Source organism: Miniopterus schreibersii (assembly GCF_964146895.1).
Source record: "Miniopterus schreibersii genome assembly, chromosome: 15".
Classification (NCBI taxonomy): Eukaryota; Metazoa; Chordata; class Mammalia; order Chiroptera; family Miniopteridae; genus Miniopterus; species Miniopterus schreibersii.
Window position 1 is genome coordinate 52,396,925 of NC_138115.1, and position 21,190 is coordinate 52,418,114.

The 21,190-nt window shown below is 55.3% G+C and overlaps 1 protein-coding gene across 2 annotated transcripts in view; it reads right to left on the reverse strand.

Annotated features, from left to right (window-relative positions):
• The window catches only part of CNTN4 (contactin 4), a 375,259-nt gene that overhangs the window by 17,459 nt on the left and 336,610 nt on the right, over nucleotides 1-21,190 (reverse strand). Inside the window, exons 13-15 of one of the 2 annotated variants that reach the window (XM_081159480.1) lie at nucleotides 20,373-20,500; nucleotides 3,232-3,407; nucleotides 192-309 (exon numbers count right to left, since the gene is read on the reverse strand). In XM_081159480.1, coding sequence (XP_081015606.1) covers nucleotides 192-309; nucleotides 3,232-3,407; nucleotides 20,373-20,500 — 422 coding nt within the window. Of the gene's footprint in view, nucleotides 1-191; nucleotides 313-3,231; nucleotides 3,408-20,372; nucleotides 20,501-21,190 lie in introns of both variants that reach the window. The other variant, XM_081159479.1, reaches the window with a different exon arrangement.

Sequence of the window (21,190 nt, forward strand, 5' to 3'; positions counted from 1 at the left end):
TAACTGTATTTGCCCCGCCTTTTCCGACCATCTCCTGCGAGAAACTGATGCCCAGAAACTCCGCAGACCAGTCACCACTGTTTACAGTGTTTAGCGTCTCTCTGACTTTCCTCCCTCACTCCAACCCGCTGGGGTTTCAGCTAAAACTGTTCGGGAGGAGACACCACGGAACTGTCTGCAGGGCCCCGTACCTCTGACGATCAGGTCGGCGGCTGCGGACAGCTGGTCCACGCTGGTCTGCACGGTGCAGACGTATTTCCCCGCGTGCTTCAGCTGGATGTTTCGGATCATCAAATCGCCAGCTGAATCCTGCTGATAAAGTAGTGGCTGCAATTAGTTTTTAATGAGCTCTAAATACCGTTATCACTTGAAGGACACTGTGACTAATGGATTTATTTTGTCCTGGCTGACGGGAAGCATTAGTGGTGTGAGCCACAGCCGATTAAAAATAGGGAGGCTGCCTGGGCGATAAGACCGACTTGTGCAGGACGCACCTGGGACAGGACCTCAGGGGTCTGGGTCTCTGGGCCCCTTTGCTGCCTGTCTTTGAAGCAATAACTTACGTGAGGTGGCTCAGACCTGCTCATGGGAGGAAGAGTGTTCGTGTCCATCAGCTACAGCTGGGGAGCAGTAATGACTGGAAACAGAGCTCACGGAAGTGAGAACTATGCCCCAATTTGGGGATCTATAGTTCATCTTGGCCCCATGGATAATGATGGCTTTGAAGGTAATTAAAAGTATCCAATTTGGTACTTGATTTCTGCTTTTAAAATAATGCACGGAAAATAAAATAAAATAATAAAATAAAATAAAATAAAATAATGCATGGACAAGAAAGCGGCTGGAGTTTTGGGTTGTCTTTCTACAGAAAATGGAGCCAGAACGCTATGCTAAGTTAGTCCTGGCTCAGCCCCCTAGGTTCCGTCAGACCTGCCCTAGCCCATCACGGCACTGGCAGTCCCTCCCTGGGGCCCTGCACTGGGAAAGGCCCGCCTGCGGGGGCCTCTGTGGATTAGGGCCAACAGTAAGGTTGCTCCCAGGTCTGAACGGAAGGACTGTGTGGACTAGACTCTCCATGGAAGTCTTGTGCCACCTGATGCGTCACCCGATGGAGAACATGCTGATTTGTTTTCCAAATGCCAATGCAGGTTCCATCAGCGATGACTGGGACTAACTGCACCCGGGATGGGTGTCTGTGCCCCAGAAATAGTTCACCAGCAGGCACTCTAGTAACCGCGAGGCCGTGCCTCCACGGCCAGCACACGGTGGCCTTTGCTGGAGGACAGGGCTACCCCGCGGAGGCCGGTTCCACAGCCCTGCTCACCTACGGCACGGAGCCCGGCTGCTGGGCAAGAGCACACCTTAGGTCAGACTTGGAAAGTAGGCTTCTTTCTAAACCCCACTGGAGAAGATAACGTAGGTTTCCCACCCCAGACTACAGACCCCGAGGTCGCTCTTCTTCTGAGTGACAATGCCATCGGCCGGTGCGTAAGGGCACTGGACACCGGGCAGGGCAGGCGCTGTGGCAATGCCTCTGGCTGCCTCCTCTGCATCAACTCACGAAATGCTCACAGGCCCCGGGAGGCAGGCGCGCTTGTTACCCTCATTTTACAGGTGAGGGAGCCCCAGCAGGAGGTTAGACGACTTGCCTAAGGTCACTTGGCCAGTGAGTGGCAGAGCCAGGGTGGGAACCCACACGGTCTCAGTTCCTATTCTTTTTTTCAATTACAGCTGACATTCAAAGTAATTTTGTATTAGTTTCAGGTGTACAGTGTAGTGATTAGACAGTTATATGCTTTACAAAGTGTCCCCCTGATGTTTCCAGTACCCAGTGGGCACCATACGTGGTTATTACAATATTACCGACTCTATTCCCTGTGCCGCACTTTACACCCCGTGACTGCTTTACAACTGCCAACCTGTGCCTCTCGATCCCTTCACCTTCTCACCCAGCCCTCTCCACAACCACCAGTCTGTGCTTTGTTTCTGTTTTGTTTGCTCATTTATTTTATCCATTAGAGTCCACATGCAAGTGAAATCATATGGTGTTTGTCTTTCTTGTGTGACTTATTTTAATTAGCACAAAACCCTCTAGGTCCATCCTTGCTGTTGAAAATGGTAAAAGTTCCTTCTTTTTTATGGCTAGTGTTCCCCGGTGTGAGTGTCCCGCAGCTGTTTCATCCACTCGTCTACTGACAGCCACCTGGGCTGCTTCCTTACCTTGGCCACTGGAAATAATGCTGCAATGAACACAGGCGTGCATAGATTCTTTTCAATTAGTGTTTTGGGGTTCTTCGGCTACATACCCAGAAATGGAATCACTGGGTCAAACGGCAGCTCCATTGTCAATTTTCTGAGGAACCTCCACACTGTTTCCCACAGTGCCTGCCCCAGTCTGCTTCCCGCCAGCAGTGCACCAGGTTCCCCTTTCCCCGCACCCTCGCCAGCACTTGTGTGTTGATTTGTTGATGGTGGACATTATGACAGGTGTGAGGTGAGACCTCATTGTGGTTTTAATTTGCATCTCTGATGATTATCGACCTTGAACTCAGTCTTACCTGTAAGGACACATCCTACCACCCGGAGAGACCTATTTCAAATGGCTGGGCACCTGGCTTCCCTCCTTTGTTCCAGTACAACATGTCACTTGTCTCCCCAGGACAGCGGAAGACACGTGGCTGGTGGTTGTGAACAGGGTTAGAGGGGAGGCAAACGGAGTGAAGGGACAACTGACGTCTGGGACCTACTGTCCGGGCTGCTCCCTGCTGTGACCTTCCCCGAGTCCCTCCATTTCTCTGGGCCTGAGACTCTCCGCCTGACGGGACACGCTGCCCACTGAGCCAGGCGGTGGGAAGGCAGTGAGACTGTGTGTGTGTGTGTGTGTGTGATCCTTCTTAAATCGGAAGCACAGTCAGTTTAAACTGGTGTTATTGATGACCACGGTCAATCATGTCAAAGGCATTAAATCTAATTCCACAAGAGCTGTGACTTTTTTACCCGAAAGCCCTTTTATTTATGGCACCCGGTTTCCACCCAGACTCTACTATTTGCTGATCGAGTCTTATAACTGCTCAGCAAAACAGAGCAACTAACCAAGAGTTTCTTGAAATAGGTGCTTGAACAAAATCGACCAAAGACTGACTCTGTGCTTCTTTCCCACGTAACCGAGCTGTCAGCGCTCACAGGCCGGTCCCACGCGCTTCCTGTGGGCGGTCTGGCATCGACACTTACCCCTCCGACTCTTTCGAAGTGGTCCCCGTCTCTGTCGAAGTCTATCAGGTGCCCGTTGAACGACCAGGTGAACACAATGTCCAGCGAGTGGTCGTGCCTCACCTGGCAGGTGAGCACGATGCTCTCCCCGACGGTGACATCCATGCTGGCGGGGGGCACCGTCACCCGCGTTGGGTCTGCAGAGTGGAGACAAGACAAGGGACAGAGTCTGTGGGCTCGTGCGGGGAACACGCAGAGCCCGAGAGGCTGGAACACTAGGAGTCTTGCTTTATTTTCTTCTCAGGCTGTGACCCCCCAAACTCAGGCATCTGGGGAGCTCAGATCCGGGCAGGAGGTCGTCTTTAATATGAAAAGGTGAAAACATGCACGATGGGAAGAACCTTCCGGGAGCCACCGGGCCCAGCTGGGGAGCTGGGAGGTGAGCGCTCCCGGTCCTCCGGGAAGGGCCTGCCCTGACATCCCCTCTTTGGGAAGATTTCCTATCTTCCCATCGCAGAGAAAAGCAGTATTTATTTCTTTAGCTGGAGGCCAACAGGAAACTCCTCCTTAATTTGACATTTCTTGGGCTTTTTTCCCTTTTATCAAAGTGATAAATGGTTAGTATAGGACATTTAGAAAATCCAGGAAAGTTAAGAGACCAAAACCCCCCCAGAAAACAAAAACAAAAAAAACGGACAAAAAACCAAACCAAACTCTATTACTCTTTTACTATCCGGCTTAAACCTCTCTTCTCATTCTGGTATCATTTCCCTCTCTTTTGGGGTCCGAGTTTTTTACCTGCTTTGTTTTGCACGATCGTAAACGCACTGGCCACATGCACTCTGTCTTTTCTCCACTTACCTGAGTATTAGGTATGTTTCTATCTTCATCCACATTGTTTATAATCTGCTTAATGTGTTATTAAGTTTACAAAGAGGTTCAAAACCTCAGTTTGAAACTAGCAGACATTTTAGAAAATTTTATTATAGGCATAATATAATTACTAATAATGCTGTAATGAATCTCACTGAGAAAATAACGCATGCGTAGCAGGGAGCCCCCATGCCTAGGGTGCTTTGCCAGCCTGGCTCACATTGTTAAACGACATTTGTTTCCCAGAGAATGGCTCAACCCTTTATGCACATGGAGGGGCTGGGGCAGGCTCTGTTATTGGGGAGCCCAGCTGTCGTTAACCGAGGGCCAGAGGGGTCCCTGCGTCAGGGTCATGCTGGCACCGCTGGGCCGACAGCTCCTGATTCACTCATTTAACTCGTCACTGATGCGCGTCCCGAGCCCTGGAGTAGCAACATCAGTGCAGAGCGAGCCACGCGCCGGGCACACTCCAGAGAGGTCTCCCCGGACCAGAGGAGATGAAGCTGAGGGGCCCAGGGCCCGTTCTGTGTTGTGGGTTCCGACGTGTTCACCTCATTACTTTCCTTCATTGGAATGCAGACGCTGCACACAGTCAACAGATGGCTGCCTCAGAGCAACACTGGCTCCCCTCCTCTGGCTTTAATTCATCAAGATCGGGGAGACCCTGTATTTACGACTTCCGTTCCGAAGACTCCCGCCGACCCCCGCTCTGTGCACGGGACCCTCGGAGGCGGTGACGACTCGAGACGTGACCGGGCGTCTGCATCTGGGTGTTAATTAAACCGCAGCAGTGAGCAGGACCAGCCACACCCGACTGTCCTGCCTGTGGTCAGGCCGTCCCTCGAGGAAGATGCATTCAAAGCTCTAGGAAATTCATGCTTAAGTATTATATATATTTACCCAAGTGCTTTAGCCCTCCTAGAATAAAAAATGCTCTTTTATGTTCTGTGGTGTTTTCAATAATATATAAAGGATAGAAAACAAAGTAAGTGCTTTTAAAAAATTTAAAAAAGAAATTGATTTCAGAGAGAGGAAGGGAGAGGAAGAGAGAGAGAGAAACATCAACGAGAGTCACTGGTCGGCTGCCTCCTGCCCGCCCCCTGCTGGGCATCGAGCCCGCATCCCGGCCTGTGCCCTGACCTAGATCTCCTCTGAGCCTCGCCGGCCGGGCTAACGCAAAGGCTTTGGTCGTGACAACCGTGAGACAGAGAGTTACTAATTAACCACACTAATGACCAGGTCAACAGTGAGATGCATAAACTGCAACACTAGTACCCAAGTCCTATTACATCCCACTGTCAGTGTGCATGGAAAAGCTTTCTGACTTAGGGCTTTTATTATCCGTGGACACGAGGGCCTGGGCGCAGTGGCTAAGAATCCCCCCCCCCCCCGGTGCCTTCCCTGTACGGCTCCTGCCCGTCTGCGCAGCTGGTCCTTCCCTTGCCTGTCGCTCAGAGCCGAGCGCCCCTCGGTGCCCGTCGGAGAGTGCGGACTGTGAGCGCCGGGCATCTGCATGCGTGGCAGGTACCCGCTCCTTCTGTTGGTGAATTTCCTGTGGCGATGGTCTTGATGACACCTTCAGTCAGGTTGTGCCTTCTGTCATATTAACTTTTATAGAGACAACTTATAAAACTGGAAGCTTCAAAAACAGGAGCCAAAGGGCTGACAGTCGGCTCACCTCCAATGACACAAGGGGGCGAGACGGAGAAATACTCTTTTTTGTTTTTGTTAATCCTCCAGCATCTTCTTTCCACTGACTTTTTTAGAGAGAATGGAGGGAGGGAGGCGGAAGGAGAAACATCAACCCATCAACCGCCAACGTGAGACTCATCGATTGGTTGCTTCCCGCAAGCACCCCAACCAGGGCTGGTGTCGAACCTGCTGCCCAGGTACTTGCCCCTGACTGGGAATCACACCCCTGACCCTTTGGTTCAACAGGCAGATGCTCTAACCACTGGGCACACCACCAGGGCGGAGACTGTTCTTAATAGTGGTTAAAGGCCGCAACCAAGGTGGTTGATTAATGGCCACAATAAACCTGGAGGTGGAAGCTGCAGGGGTGAGCGTCAGCGCTCTCCAGCTGGTCCCGTTTTTTCAATAAAAGTCAAACCAGTGCCGGATGAACTCTACTCATCAATTCTGCGCAAAACACGCATCTAAAGGGAAAACCCCCAAACTTCAGATGAGAATAAAAATTCACAGTGATTTCAAGAGGATTTCTTTCATTTAGGATGGAATTTAATAGGGATAAAGGCACAAAAAAAAGCTACACTTAAAAAAAGTCAGATACGCAGGGACAGGCTGGGGGAAGACGGAGTTGCCGGTTCATGTGAAAATGGCTCAGGACGTCAGCGACCACAGCGTCTGCGCAGCCGCCGGGAGGCTGAGGCACCTCCACCCCGGAGAGGCAGGAATCCCTGCACCCCGCGCCACAGACACCCCAGCTCCCGGGCGCTCCCTCGGATCCACCCACAGGCCGTGGACCTGGGCAGCGAAGCACCCACTGAACCGTAACAGCTGAAATAACTGAAAACATTCGACTGGAGAGAGATGAGAGGAGACATAAGTGGTCTTCAAACACGAGGGGTCCCCGGGCAGATGCTGAGTCGGGTTACGCTGCGTTGTCCCAAAGCAGAAAGAAAAGCGACTCCGTGAAGGCACCTGCTGGCTCCGGGCGAGGGAGCTCTTTCTAGCAACTGATCTCTCCCTGGGGCTGGCCCACCGGCCCTGCCGGTCTCCACGCACAGGGCCACCCGCAGAGCGGGAGGAAGCCCCTCGCCTCTGAAGATCATTTATCTCTGACAAATTAAGTTCCCTGTATCTGCATGTGAAGGTATAATTAAAATCACTTTATGGCATTTTTCTTGACTGATGAAAGCTCAAAAAAATGATGAATGGGAACCACGGGTCTCTTCTAGCCGTGGAGAAACACTGTCATCCAAGGGCCCAGTCCTTTCTGTTTGAAAAGGGGGGATTCTAGGCCCGTTTTTTCAACCCCTCCACACGAGTAATGCTTCTTGTGAGCCACTGGACAAGAGGGTGGCAAAGAAATCCCACTGGTGTCAGTGAAATAAAATCCCAAGCAGACAATGCATAAGGCAGGCCCATGGAGCTCTTGACTGGTTAAAGGAAGACGCCAGGTGGGCAGCCGGCTGTGTTTGCTGACACAGAGCAAGGGATTATTTACCTAAAACACAACAGCAATGACACTCACACCCGAGGCAAGGGCAGGGCTTCCACAGGTGCGGGCCCAGGGCCCAGCCCGCCGCTGCTGGGGGCAAGGACCGCGTCTGGCCGGCAGATGGCGCTGACGTCTCAGCCGCGGGAGCGGCGCCTCCTTTCTCTCCCGCTCCCATCAGCTCTCAAATCCGTCTCAGGACCCTGCATCTCGGAGGCCGCAAGAACTCTCGTTTCTAAAGCTGCATTTCTTTGTTTGTTTCTAGATTTGAGAAAAAGTTACTGAGGAGCCCACGGAGCTTGAAACAGAGGGTCCTCCTGCCCGTGGGGACAGTAAGCGCCACCCTGGATCTGATGCCTAAGGAGGACTGGGAAAGCTTTCCGCAGAACGAAATCCTCGACCCCGCCCACCGCAGCGGCCTGGGCCACTGCTGATGGCTCGTCTGGGGCCTGTCGATAACTCCAAGGGAACTTTCCCCGAGGCCTTCGGGATGGACCAGAATGAGCAGCCCCCCGGCCCTGCCAGGGCCAGACGCTCCTGCGGGCGGGCGAGGCGGGCGAGGTGAGTTTAGCGGCCAGAGAGACTGTTCCTGTTGTATCGCGTGGTCCAGAGCGTGGTCCGCGTACACAGTCGGCGCAATTCAGGGGAGGGAGAGTCAGATTAGGAGGGTTCCCCATCCAGCTTCTGTTCCCGCTCCTGCTTTGGGGAGGCAGGTAGCTGGAAAGCAGACCGCCGCAGGGAGGGTCAGCTTCCACTCGCATCGCCCACCCTGCCGCGGGGAGCCTGCCCTTCCATTAAGAGCTGCTGACCCAAAGAGAAAAGAAATTCAGTCGAGGGTCAGAGAAGCAAAAGGAAGCTAAGTTTTAGTTTATGTTCAGAGAGATGTTTACAAGTTTTCTTGCCTTTGAAGTTAGGTACAGGGGCCATAAAAATCTAAAGTTACATCGGATCATTTGAGGCCTACGTCTACTCTAGACAGGGTCACGGAGGGGAGGGAAAACGGGAGGCAGGCGGCAGGGGAAGCAGGTGAACAGAGAAACAGCAGGAGAGACGGGCGGGGCGCCAGCGTCCCCGCTCCGCAAACACGGGCAGGCGCCGCTCAGGGACACGCACAGGAGGCTCGCGGGCAGCCACGGGGGATCCGGGGAAAGCGGACAGTGTTTCGTGGAGAGCACTTCACTCCGTGGTTTCAGTGAACAGGAAGCCTAGCTGGGCAGCTGCGGCTCAGAAATGCAATTATTCCCGGGGAGCTGCATCTTGCTCTTTCCACCCGCAGGTGGGGTCTGAGCCCGGGTCCTGGTGGGGTTCACAGTCCCGTGTTTTGTACACGTTCGCCGACTGCCTTCTGCAGAGATAACTGGGGTTTCCCACAGTGACTGCGAAGTGCTGTTGCCTAAAAATACTGAGGAACGGCCAGCGTTAAAAGTCAGTCAGAGGCCTTGGGTCGGGATAGTCAAGGGCAAAAGAGACATGGCTTTCTGCTCCGGTTCGGTCAGTCGGAAAAAATGAACTGTTTCCTCAATCCAGAAACATGTTCCTTCCTTGAATTAAAACAAAGATTCCTGGGTGTGTGTCTGTATATGTTTGTGTGTGTTTTGTGTTTGTCTATGTGTGTGTGTGTTCGTGTATGTTTGTGTATGTTCGTGTGTGTCTGTGTCTCAAAAAGAACCCAGTTCCCAGGCGGGGCCCTGCAGCCCCGAGGAGGCCCGGGCCCATGGAGACGGCGTCGGCCCCTCCGAGCTGCCGCTCCTCGTCTGCGATCGGGGCGTGGCGGGCGGTTCTCCGCACCCCAGGGCGACTGAAATCCAAGCTGAGTTAGGGGATTGTAACACACTTCCTAAGCGTCAGCTGCCACCCAAGCAAGAGACAGGACTCTTACCGCTGCTATGGGTGCCGGAGGTCTGCTTGGGAAAAAGGGAAAGGAGGGACTGATTTTAGGGTAAGAAGAGGGTGCCGTTCGCACGGGAAGAGCCCACTGTAGTAAGTCACGGTTCCCAGACTGCTGCTGGCGGCTAACAAAGGCCGGGACGGTGACAGGTCCCTTCCGGTCCGCGTGCCGGAGCGAGCACAGGCGCTCCAGCCAGCAGCTAATCCAGACACTGAAGGCACGTCAGGCACCAGCAATGTCCCCGCTTCTCAAGTCGGGGGGCCGCCTGTGTGCTCCTCCCTGAAGGAGAGGGTGTCGCTGGAAACTGCGGGCAGGCGGACGCGCTGCAGAGCTGGAGAGAAAGGCGGCGAGTTCGGAAAGGGTCACGGAGCCGGTGAGAAAGGGTGAGACGGACAGGGCGCCGCGCCTGTCGGGGGCGGTGGGAAGAGAGCAAGTCGAAGTTTAAAGCACAGACCCCGTGCCAGTCTCGCGCTGAGGGCGCACAGATACCAAGCGAACGATCCCTGGCGTTGGCGATGCCACTGCTTCGCGTCATCAGCGGGGCCTGGACCAGGACGGTCATCAGTTTGAAAACCGGTGTCGACAAAAAAATTATTCATTTATGAAGATTCTTTTAAATGTTGAAAATGAGCCGTGTGTTAATAAACACGGACTTCACAGTCATGCAAAGTGCGTACACATTTTGGGGGGACACCCTGTGTGCCTCATACACAGCGTGGCCACTGGCACAGTAGGTGCTCAGTTAATCCCCGTGGGGTGACTGAAGCCCCAGCAGCTACACTTCCCCGCTCTGGGACACAGGTAGGTACCAGTGTCACTTTTCACAGACAGTGGACCCGAGGCCCCTGCAGGAGGCTGACTGTTCCCCAAGGCCACAGGCCCAACTGGAGGGAGAGAACAGGGGTTCAGCCCAGGTCGGGCCGATCGGAAAGCCCCCAATGGGACCGATTTCCAAGCCAACGCGACTCCGGCTCGCTGCTCGCTTTAACTCACTGGGAGAGAGGCGCCTGGGTGGCTGCCAGTGTTTAGGTGTAAACGAGCCCGTGCTGATTGTCTTTCTGCTCTGATGGGACGTGACACGATGCCTGTTGCAACCGGAGCAACTCGCAGGAGCGGGAGTCAGCACACAAGGAGGGGGCGAACGTCAGGAGCCCAGGCCGCTGAAGCCAGTGCGGGAGGCGAGAGGGGAGCGGGGCCCGAGGGAAGGCTGGTGCGGTTTCGGGGCTGGAAACGTGGGCGGGAGCCAGGCTTCCTGGGTTCTAGCTCTCACTCGCCCACTTGTTGGCCGCGCGGATGCCGGGGAGCTGCTTCCCTTCTCTGTGCCTCCGTCTCCTCAGGCTGACTGAGATAACACGAGCCTCATACGCTGAGGATTCACGGCGTGAATGAACAAAGACGTTTTAGGCCGGAGCTCGTCGCGGGACGCGCTCCATACACGTTCGCCGTCGCCAAGAACCCAGCAGAAACAAAGATGCCGCCCTGTGTCCTCCAGGGAAAATGCCCAGGCCCTCACAACGGCCAGCGGCGCCCTACCTGACCCATCTCAGCTGACCCTCCGCGAAAGAAAATCCTAAGTAACGGGAACCTCTGTCGGGTATGAGGACAGATCCAGACCGGACACTGCTGTGCAGAGTCTGGTAGCCCAGCCCAGGTCCAGCGCTCCTCTCGGGGGCCAGACGTGGACGGGAAATGAGCGGGGCAGCCGGGGACACCTGCGCGGGAACTGCAGCTCCACCACTTACCAGCTGACCGGTCACGTGGTCACAGGGCTTGTCAGGCAGTTAATTTGTTTCTTAACTTGTAACACTGTGACGGCTGCATGGAACACGACTAGAGCACTTTAGGTGTTTGATACAAATCAGCTACTATTGTCATCATCGTCACCACTGTAACCACGGTCACTGCCACCATCATCATCGTCACTGCCACCACTGTCGTCATGGGGCTCACTGGCACCTGGGTCCCTGTGTCGAAACTGCAGGAACTTTCAAAGCGGAGCAGCGTCCCCCAAACATGCCGAGGTCGGGGAGGGAGAGAGCAACGTTTAGTTAGAGAAAAATGTGCCTGTGAGTCTCCAAAGAAATCTTGTGGGTCCCTGAGTCATGACAAAATCTGCCTCAACTTCCCGGGGAAGCCAAGGAGGAGAGGAGACTGACAGCTTCTGAAAATGAGCCAGACGCTCCGTTAGCTGCCGGGGGAAGACTCACAGGGAGGTGATCGTTGCCAGAACAGTGTTCAAACCCCCGGAGACACGGAGCAGGCGCCTCCTCGCTCATCTGCGGGGGCAACGCACCGTCTGAGGACGACCCGAGTGGCCTCCAGTCGAGAGATTACACGCTCGCCGCTTCCACGCCCGGGACCCCCGTGAGCTCTGTGGACATCAGCGGGCACTGTGAAGAATGCTGGAGACAGGACAGTCCGACCCTGAGCCGAGGAGATTAACAACCCGCGAGCGACTAACCCGGCTCCCCGAGAGTTCGCTATGCTGATGTCTACAGCTCTCTTAATGGATTATTCGAGTGGTTTATGGGGCATGGCCAAAAATATACTTTACTGAGGGGCATGAAAGATCTGAGCAGAGCTCAGCTCAGTGATGTCTCTGACTGTAAAATATGAAATCTTTTGAAGACCTTTGTTTCCCCTCTTACCTTCTATTTTATATCTCCCGAGGCCAGAAATCACACAGGGACGAAGAGGAACGTTCCCGAGGCACCACCACGTACAGGCGATGGCCCGTGGGATGAATGTTTCTTAGAAGCAGCCAAGGCCCCAGACTCTCCTATCCCTGCAGCCAGGTGACTGGCCCTCCTGAGCCCAGGCCTGTGCTGGGGTTTTAGTCTCTAGGCGGGTGACAGAGGAAGGTGTCTGGGCCGGGCCTTCGTAAATGTTTCCGCGGTGAATGCCGGTTCCCAGCTCCCTTTCCCCACATGGGTCCCGGGACACGGGCAGGGAGACGTCTGTTCTCCGAGAGGAAGACTGGATGCTCTTTCCCTGGGGCCTGTGATCAATCCGAAAGGAAAACCCCCAAACTACCGCCATGGTGGGGGTGGGGAGCCCCCAAGGAAACAGCTCAGTCACAGTGAACTCGTCAATACCCTGTCCCCAGAGCTTCACGGCATCAGGTTAGCTTGTTAGCGCCTCGCCGCTCAACACGGGCCGACCACTCAGGCTCCCGAGCCACCTGAGGACGGCTTCTAACATAAAAGGCCAAGTCCAAACCAAGCAAAGGGAACCCACCATTAATATTTTCAGATATAAGACACCGCGAGTTCACGCACAGACACGGACACGATACTATAAGGAAGGAACCTTCAGAGGCTAAGAGTTCCTAAACATTTGAGCCATAACTGAGAGGTACAGGTGAACCTGTCTGAGGCTAATCTCACGGGCCTGGCCTCCCAAAGACGAGGCATCTCTGCCCTGCTCCGTGGACACTTGCCAGGGCTCATTGTCTAAGGCATCAATTTCGGTCGACTACAACGCTCGGCCCCCAGCCCTTGACCATGCCAAGGAGATGGGCAGGGCAGACTCTCACCCCCTTGGCAAGTCTCTCTTCCCAGGAGAAAACAAGCACCCATTTCCCTGCCCCAGCGCGGCGTTCTGCATACTGTTTTCCAAGTAAAGGCACCCTCACCTCCTCAGGGCTTTAAATTAAACCAGGTAATCTGACAAATGACAGCGTCCTTTCTGTCGGTAGGCCGTTACAGATGACCGCGGGCAGGGCGGGGGGACACCTTTAGCGGGCTATTGATTTAGAGCAGCTGATATCCATCTTCCAGGCAGAGACTAATCCGCTGGCAGGACAGAAATGACGGCCATCTCGCGGGGAAGGTTAATCAGATACCTGGGAACTCATATCTGGCCCCCGATAGAGTACAAGTCGCTCTCCGAGATCAATCGCAGGCCCAGCTGCCCGGCCCCCGCCCGGCAGATCTCAGGGCGCGGGGCAGGCGGGCTGCGCTGGCCTGTCACAGACCCGGCACAAGACCAGACGCTGTGCGGGCGGGAATCGCTTCGCCTGCTGAGGGCACTGATTTGTGGCTTTTATAATCCATGCACAGGGGTAAACACCATAAATATAAGGAGAGGATATAAAGTCATGATTTACTTTTGCTGAGAGTCACTAATCTCTCAGGCCTTGCTCGGCGCTGCTACAGAAACAGGGCTGGGCTGTGGTGCACGTTCAGGGGCCGGGGTAAGACGCAGACGGGTGCTCCGAGACCCCCCCTGATCATTATGGGGGGCGAGGGGCGCAGTGGGAGGTAAGGAGGCGCAGAGACAAGGACTCTCATTGACAGGTCCCCACTGACCGCCTGGGGCTGCGAGTGCTGCGCAGGGGGAGTCCCGAGGCAGACACCCCGTGGGACTTCCTCTCTTCAGAGGAAAATTAAACTCGTGAAGGTGGGTTTGTCCCGGTCACAGCCTGTCCCAGGTCCCCAGGGTGGAGGGCTGGGGTTGGTGTGTGAAACCGGGGGTCAGGCCCCAAGCCCGCGTCCCTCTCACTGTGCCCGTGGGGGCCTTGGGTCCCCCCTGGTCTCCTGCTTGTCCGTTTGCTCAGCTGTTGCTTTAATAACAAGAGAAACTGCTGAGCGTCTTTGGAGGCAACGTGGGGTGGCGGGAGGGGGCGCAGGCTACCGGGCCTTCGCTTGGGAGTGAAGTCCCCCCTTTCCCACGTGCTCTGCACAAAGAAGGGGCGAGAAGACAAGAGAGGGCTCGAGTCTGAAGCCCCGAGAAGCGCTTAGGGTCCCACGACTGGCGGGACAGAGCTGGGACCAGGCCCAGGCCCAGGCGGGCAGGACCTCGGCTCCTGTGCTCTCGACTGGGCTGCAATCCTCCCCTTACGCGCGACCTGGAGGAAGGCGGCTGCATCTTCTCAAGTCTTCGGCCTCCGGCACCCGCGTAACACAGCACGGGGCCTGCTGCTTTATTGTTTTTCTCGCTCTCTGTCTCTCTCTCTGAGCTAAAGATGGACTGTAGTCCCACCCAGGCCGGCAGGGAGCCCACGAAGACAAGCGAGCCAGGGAGAGAGCTTACGGCTTTTCCTTCCGCACAGAACCTTCCGGAATACGCGGGCCCACACTGACTTCGGCTGGAGGACGGCACCCGCCCTCCCGGAGCCGAGCCTGGCACACGCGAGTCAGGCCAGCCGGAAACACTCATTAAAAGGAGAGAACGGGTCTACGGGCATTTCTCCGCCGCCCCGTTAGCGCCGCTGACCCACGCGCGCCCTCCTTCAGGCCGAGGGCGCAGCGAGCGTCTCAGGAAAGACGGGACTCATCTGTTTCCTGGCGCGAGGTGACCACCTGCCTCATTTTGCTTCAGATTTTTCAAAGACAGTGACTTGGGTTTTCTTGTCTCAGTTAACCACTGGCTGCTCCCGAGCAGCCCGAGTCCACTCAGATGACGGAGTTTCCGTTCCCACAGGTGACCTCCCGGTGTGGACGTGGGAGGAAAATGCCCATTTGCACAGATTCAGAAGTAGAGAGACGCGAGAGATTCCCTTTCCAGGCTTCTCATGTCCCCATCGCGGTCATGTGCATCTACTTAATAACTCAATTACTGGAACTAGTCAAAGGCCAGCCTTTTCCACGGAGGGATGGGACCACTTATTACTGCATGTCCCATGCTGGCCGAGGGCCTGGCAGGGCCCCGGGCGTGGGACTCAGAGATAAGAGACAGTGGGGATGGTGAGCTCTGGGGTCCACGAGGGAAGACTCGCCCCCCGAAAAGCACTGGGATTCAGAAGTTTTCCACACGCTCACCGGCAAACACAACAGGTCTGTGGGTTCGAGTCAGATCAGCTACGAGAGCCACCAGGGTGTGTCCTCTGGTCTGCAGCCGGCATGCAAACACCCCTGGTGTGTCCCGATGCCCCCTCCCTCCCTCCTCACTGCTCCTGAGCCGAGGACACAGCCCCGGCCCTGTCCCTTTCTCCTGCGAGGCGGGGAGCACGTGCCCCGGCCTCATTCCTAACGTCTGTGGTCAGAGACCCGAGGCTGGAGCCTGGGGCGAGTCCACCCAACGTGAGGCAGCCTCGGGGAGCCCCTCTTGCTGGGTACCTCCCACAGTCTCTGTCACCGGCTGCATCGGTGACAAGCTGACATCGGGTGACCGTCCCCCAGACGACCCTGACTCACCTCTCAGGGTGTGAAACTGGGGCAATGAACAAAGGTGTCATTTACCGAACTCCCTCAGATTTCAGCCCACGGTAGAGGGAGAAGAGGCCCTTTTCCTGGGCTCTATTTTAAGACTGCGTTCCTCATAATTAGCACAATAACCTCCTCAGCCCGCACTGCGCTGCTGATTGTGGATAAACTCACGCTGGGAGCGGAAAACAGAAAGCCCGGAACGAGAACACAAAGCTGATGAGACAATTCCACCCGGGGTAAGCTCTGGCTCGGGGGTGGGAAAGCACAGGGGCAGGAACGTTTCCAAAACCACAGGCCCGCAGAACGATGACACTGCGACGTTCCGAGGGGCGGCCGCACCGTGCCCGGCGCTGGCCCGAGAACGCTGACAGGGCCAGAAGCCTCCCTGCGGCCGCCCAGGCCCGCGCCCCCCGCTGCCTCCTGCGCTCCCGAGCCTGTGTCCCACCGCAACGCACGTCTTCAGTAACACCAAGATCACTAGCTTCGTCTTGTGCTTCTAATTATCTGAAACTCTCTCCTTTTATTGAACAGAAATAACTCCCTCTGCTCTAACACTTCTGCCGTATGTAGGCATTTCCCGGGAAACTTGTGAACCGTGACGATTCCTGGGCCTCACCCCTGGAGGCCTGGGTTCAAGGGTCAGGGGCAGGTCCAGGGGAGGGTCCAGGGGAGGGTCCAGGAGTGCACAGGTATTAAAAGACACCCAGGCAACTGGGATGCTTGGGGGCCCTCGGCTGCAGAGTCCAGAGGGCGGGAAATGCCCGTCTTTTGTGTCTTCTGGCCACCCCTCCTATCTGGGCTGCACGGGGTCCCCGCAGCACCTGGCCTGGCCTCTGTAATCGATTTCCATTGTCTCGCCATCAAGAAGTGTTAGTGCCAACAGCAGGGTGACCAGATGTCCGACCTAGGCTGAGGGCGAAGCCGATGAGACAGATACCTGATCTGTCAGAAGAGGCAAGGGCCTGGCTTAGGAGAGTCTGCGGAAGACAAGGCCCTTCTGGTTGGACACTGGGTCCCACTCTTCTCGACAGAATCCAAGATTTAATTACATTTAAGCAGTTCTACGACTGCAAAGGGAGTTATCATGAGGATGGGTGACAGGTTTTCCGTTTCGGGAAACCTTCAAGCAGGTGGAGCTCATCTCCACCTAGTAATAGCTCTTGGATGTTTGCACACTGATTATGGGCCGGCCAGGGGGCCACATGGAAGGCCACGGTGGCTCTGAGGGTCCTGTGTCCGGTTCCTCTCCCACGTCCAGTCACCCACTTTGAGCTCCTCAAATGGATGCATGGGAGACAACCGCTCCGACCTTTCAGCAGCGGCTCTTGCTGGAGTCAGCCAGAGAGATGATGGGAATGCTAATTAACCGGCTTTCATCTCGGTCAGGTTCTGCATTTGACCTAAGGGCCCACGGTCCCTGGGACGGTTTGCTCAGATTTGATTGCCTGTGACAACCAGGGAAATCCAATCGCGGCTGGTGGGGTTACTCCCCTCGGGAGCCACGGCCCTCCCGCCTCGGGCACTGAGAGCGAGTGCCAGGGAGGGAAGGCGAGGGCCACTCCGCTCGTGAGTGCTCACGTCTCCTCTCCGGTCCAGGGTTCGTAAGGGAGCAAACTATTCCTCACCGAGTTGGGACCACGTGTTGGCTCCCCCCACGGGACCTCCTTGAAAATACAAAAAGACGGAAGGATTCACACACACACAGAGACACGCACATGCACACGCACCCCTCTGCTCCTGAGCGCCCGCGTGCCCAGGGCACCCGTCCGCGTGACAGAGCGTCGTTCCCAAACCACAGGGCGTTCTGTCTTTGGGAGGGGGAGACGACTGCGCCACTCTGCTTCCGTCCTGACGGATCACACAGCCACTGAAAACCCACCTCAGCTTTGGAACCGACAAGGAAAGAAAACGCACCCTAGCTGGAAACAAACCATATAGATCCTCAAACATTTTCTGAACCGAAAAGCTCCCCGTGGGCCATCTCGCCCCTTCGGCAGGGGCGCGGCTCGCAGGCGAGATGTGAGATGGCAGATGGGACCTGAAAAGACGCGTGAGGGGCAGTGGCGGGTTTTTATTTATGTAGCTGGGAAATATATAACTTTAATAACGTGGGGACGGGCTGGGAAGGGGCAGCAGGGGCAGGTCAGAGATCTATGCTTTTTAATATCAACTTCCTCTCCAGGAAGGGCCTCAGCACGTCGATAGCTAAGTCACGCTGACGGGGAAAGAGCGGGAGCGAGGCAATTAGGACCGCCCGTGACAGCCTTGAAGGAGGAAACACGGAGGTTCCCGGCGCCGCCAGATGGATATGTTCAATATGCTTCTTATTACCTGCTGGTGGTAATAAGTCCAATTAAACCGGAGCAGTAAACCCGAGTCTCCCAACCGCCGGAAAGCTGTGCAATTACGTGCCGCACGTTTAATGAAGCCGGAGTCGTCTTCGTCGGCCTTTTCGCTTGTTTGTTTTGTTTATTTTGATTGATAAGTGCTCATTAGGAGAGAAACCATTTGTTTCATTCTACAGTAGAGCGTTTTCCTTAAAGAAAGTATTTGAATTAGTGAGTTAAGTATCACTAGTAATAAGGTTCCATCTATCCCACAACGTCTGGGGGGGGCAGAAAATCTGACGCCCTGTCCGGATGATTTTGACTGTAGTGTCTGACCGCGGAGAAGGAGTCTGGGCTGAGGACTTCCTTTTAATTTGATATTAAATACATAATAAAACTATAAAACATTTTTTTAACCAATGCTATATTCTCACATCTACAATTAAGCGTCTTTAACATTTTAAAAATATTTTTAAAAATTTTTACAGAGGAAGGAAGGTAGAGGGAGAGAGAGAAACACCAGTCGGCCGCCTCCTGCACACCCCCTACTGGGGCCTGAGCCTCAGCCTGGGCGTGAGCCCTCGCCAGGACACTGGCCACCTCTCTGTGCCCGGACGTCCAACAAACGGAGCCACAGCGGCCAGGGCTACTTAAATATATTTTAAAAGGAGATTTATTTAATCTTTGCTATAAATGGAAAACTAGTGTTTTCCTAATACACACTGAAAGAAGCCAACAATTAGTGAAATCTGTAAACAACCAGTTTACCTACGAACTGCCTAAAATCATCTCTTAAACCATCCTTGGGGAATCACTGTTTACATTTTACAAGAAGGCAAGAAATAAAGTATTTAGTTTCTTAAAACAGGTAGAAGTTACTGTCTCTGCACCATTTCTATGCACCCAAAACGTGAGATGACCCTGGCGCATTTCATCGCCGGTGCATCTGAGGCCGTGTATCGCGATTTGGCATAAGACGGGCGCAGGGAGCCGCGGGGCTGCTGGCACGGCTCTGTCCAGGGGCCGCAGGGATTTCTGGGGTACGGACTCCGATGGAAACGGAGAATTCCCCTCTGCCAATGGAGGGTGATAAATGCGGAACATACCTGCTCCACCTGGGGGAAGCCCCACTTCCCGAAACACAGAAGGGCCTCTGTAGGGCTCCTGGTCCCGATGTCTCCAACCTTTCACAGGCTCAGCATTTCCTTGGTGGGGGCCCTTCTCTTTGCTAACAGTTCTAATGGGTCGGGGGAGGACATTTATTTCACAAACGTTCATTTCGATACGATTCAGAGTAAAGGCACTGCCGCTATTTCCAAAGTGCCAGGCACCGTGCTAAACACGTGACGTGGGTTATCTCAGCACCTCAACGCCCCTACCAAGCCGGCAATGCTCCATGCCCCTGGGGCTGACTATCTGTCCAAAGCCAGAGCCAGCGCAGGGGGGCAATGGTGCTCAAAGCCAGGTCTCCCCGACTCTCGGCCCCTCCCTGCTACCGAAGGCTGCTGCCTCCATAACCGGCCCCATCACTAGCGGACGCTCTGTCGCAGGCGTCAGCTCTGGAACCTCGGGGCCCGGGTCCTGGCTGGTCACCGGGCTTCCCTTCCTGTGAGGCTGTTGCCGACGTCAGCAACGGGCTCCGGCTGGAGTTCTGTTTTACACAGACCCCCGAGCTCCTTCCCCTTTGCCCTGTGGACACGGACTCACTCTGACCCTGGCTCCCCCGTTCTCACCTCACAGATGCGCACATTCAGGATGAAAAGCCTTCCCTGGATGGTAGGACTTTTCCAGCCTCCCATGACCCCGGAACGTGTAACAGGCGATTCTTTACGTTCCCCTGGAACCCGAAATTGCGGCCAGTACTCTTTTTGGACACTTCGTTTGCCTCTGGCTCTCTTACCTCATGGAAGGAGCTACGAATGTGGCCCCTGTGTATCTATTAGGGAGAAACAGGAAACAAGGAAATCCCGGTGCCACAGAGACCCGAGGCGGGCACAGGGCCGGGATTCCTGGTGGACGGCCCCTCTGGCACTGCTGACCCTGAGGAAGCCCCACCCGGGCTTCAGTTTCTGCCAGGTCATCGCCCAGATCCCTTCAACTCAACAATTCTAGGAGGCACAACATAAAGTGACAGAAACGCACATGGCGTGGAAACTCAAACCTCGTCCCTCACAGCCTCAGGGAGAACTTCCAGCCCCGCCCACCCACCTGGTGTTGGACGGACCCCACCCGGCGCCCTGCAGGGAGCGGCAGGGACGCTCGGTCACACGCCCAGGCCCAGGAAACCCGGCCGGGTTGGCAGCACAGCGCAGAGGTGATCAAGCCTCTGTCAGTAGGCGAACCCACAGCCACGTCGCCCAGGACCCGGGACGGCGCCCTCAGCGGTCGCCCACGTCATCGCCGAAACCACGTTTGCTAAAAGTCGTCTTTGCATCGCAGGTTTCTAATTCGTGGGCACAGTGATCCTAGACATGAATTTCGCATCTAGAGAGACTTGAGAGGACTTTAATTAGAGGGCTGGAGATAACATTTTCTACATGACAATGTCACGAGAGCGTCACGGGCACCACGGCTGCGACTCTGAGCCGCGCCGGCTGGCCCCGGAACGAGATGGCCTTTGATCACACTCATCCCCGCGCGTCCCTAAGAACCGCCCATCGCATCCTGCCCGCCGCGCTGGGGTAGGCCGGCGGCGGGTGTCTGCGCTCAGCGCTGGGGAACGCCCGCCGTCTCCGGGGAGTCCCTACCTTTCACGATCAGGCTCCCGGTGCTGCTCGCGGTCCCGAAATGGTTTGTGGCCACACAGGTGTAACTCCCGGCGTCGGCTTTCGTCACATTCACGATCCTAAGGGTTCCGTCTTCAGAAACGGTAATTCTGAAATCAAGTCAAAACCCCAAAATGGTCAGTTTATCTCTCACGGCTAATCGGAAGTGACTTCTGTCGTCTCTCAAACTACAAATCACGGCCGCGTCGCCGGGCAGTCCCCCTTTACTGAGGGTGTCTGTCTGCGTACATCCGGGTAAGTAGGCGTGTGACTTATTTAGCATTTTCAATCCTTTGTTAAAACGCTCCGACATCCCGCTGGAATAGCCATGAGGAATATTAGACGGTGGTGAGGATTCTTCCCCTTGGCAGCCCTGACCACACGACGCGAAGGGAAAGCCCACTGCGGGCAAGAGAAACCCCCTCGGCGGGGGCCTGGGGGCATCTGCGGTAAGTGTTTTCTTCCAGAGCGCGGCTTAAATTAAATGAGGGGTTATCAAGCACAGTCACGTCCGAATACGTCAGACGGTGAAAGCATTTTTAGTGAGAGGCAAGAATTGAACTTAAAGAAATGAAAATAATCCGCAGCCCGGTGTGACTCTGGCAGAACGGGGGGTGTGGAGACAAGGTTTTCCTCACAGGCCCCCCGAGACGACCCCCCCTTCTCTTCTCCTGCAGGCGCTTGGCTCCTCCCCTTAAACACAATCCGGGGGTTTCGTGTGCTCGCTTGCGGTCTTATCCCGGGGACGCTGGCTCAGGGGCGAGGCGAGGCCGTGGGAGGGGGCGCAGAGCCGGACGCGT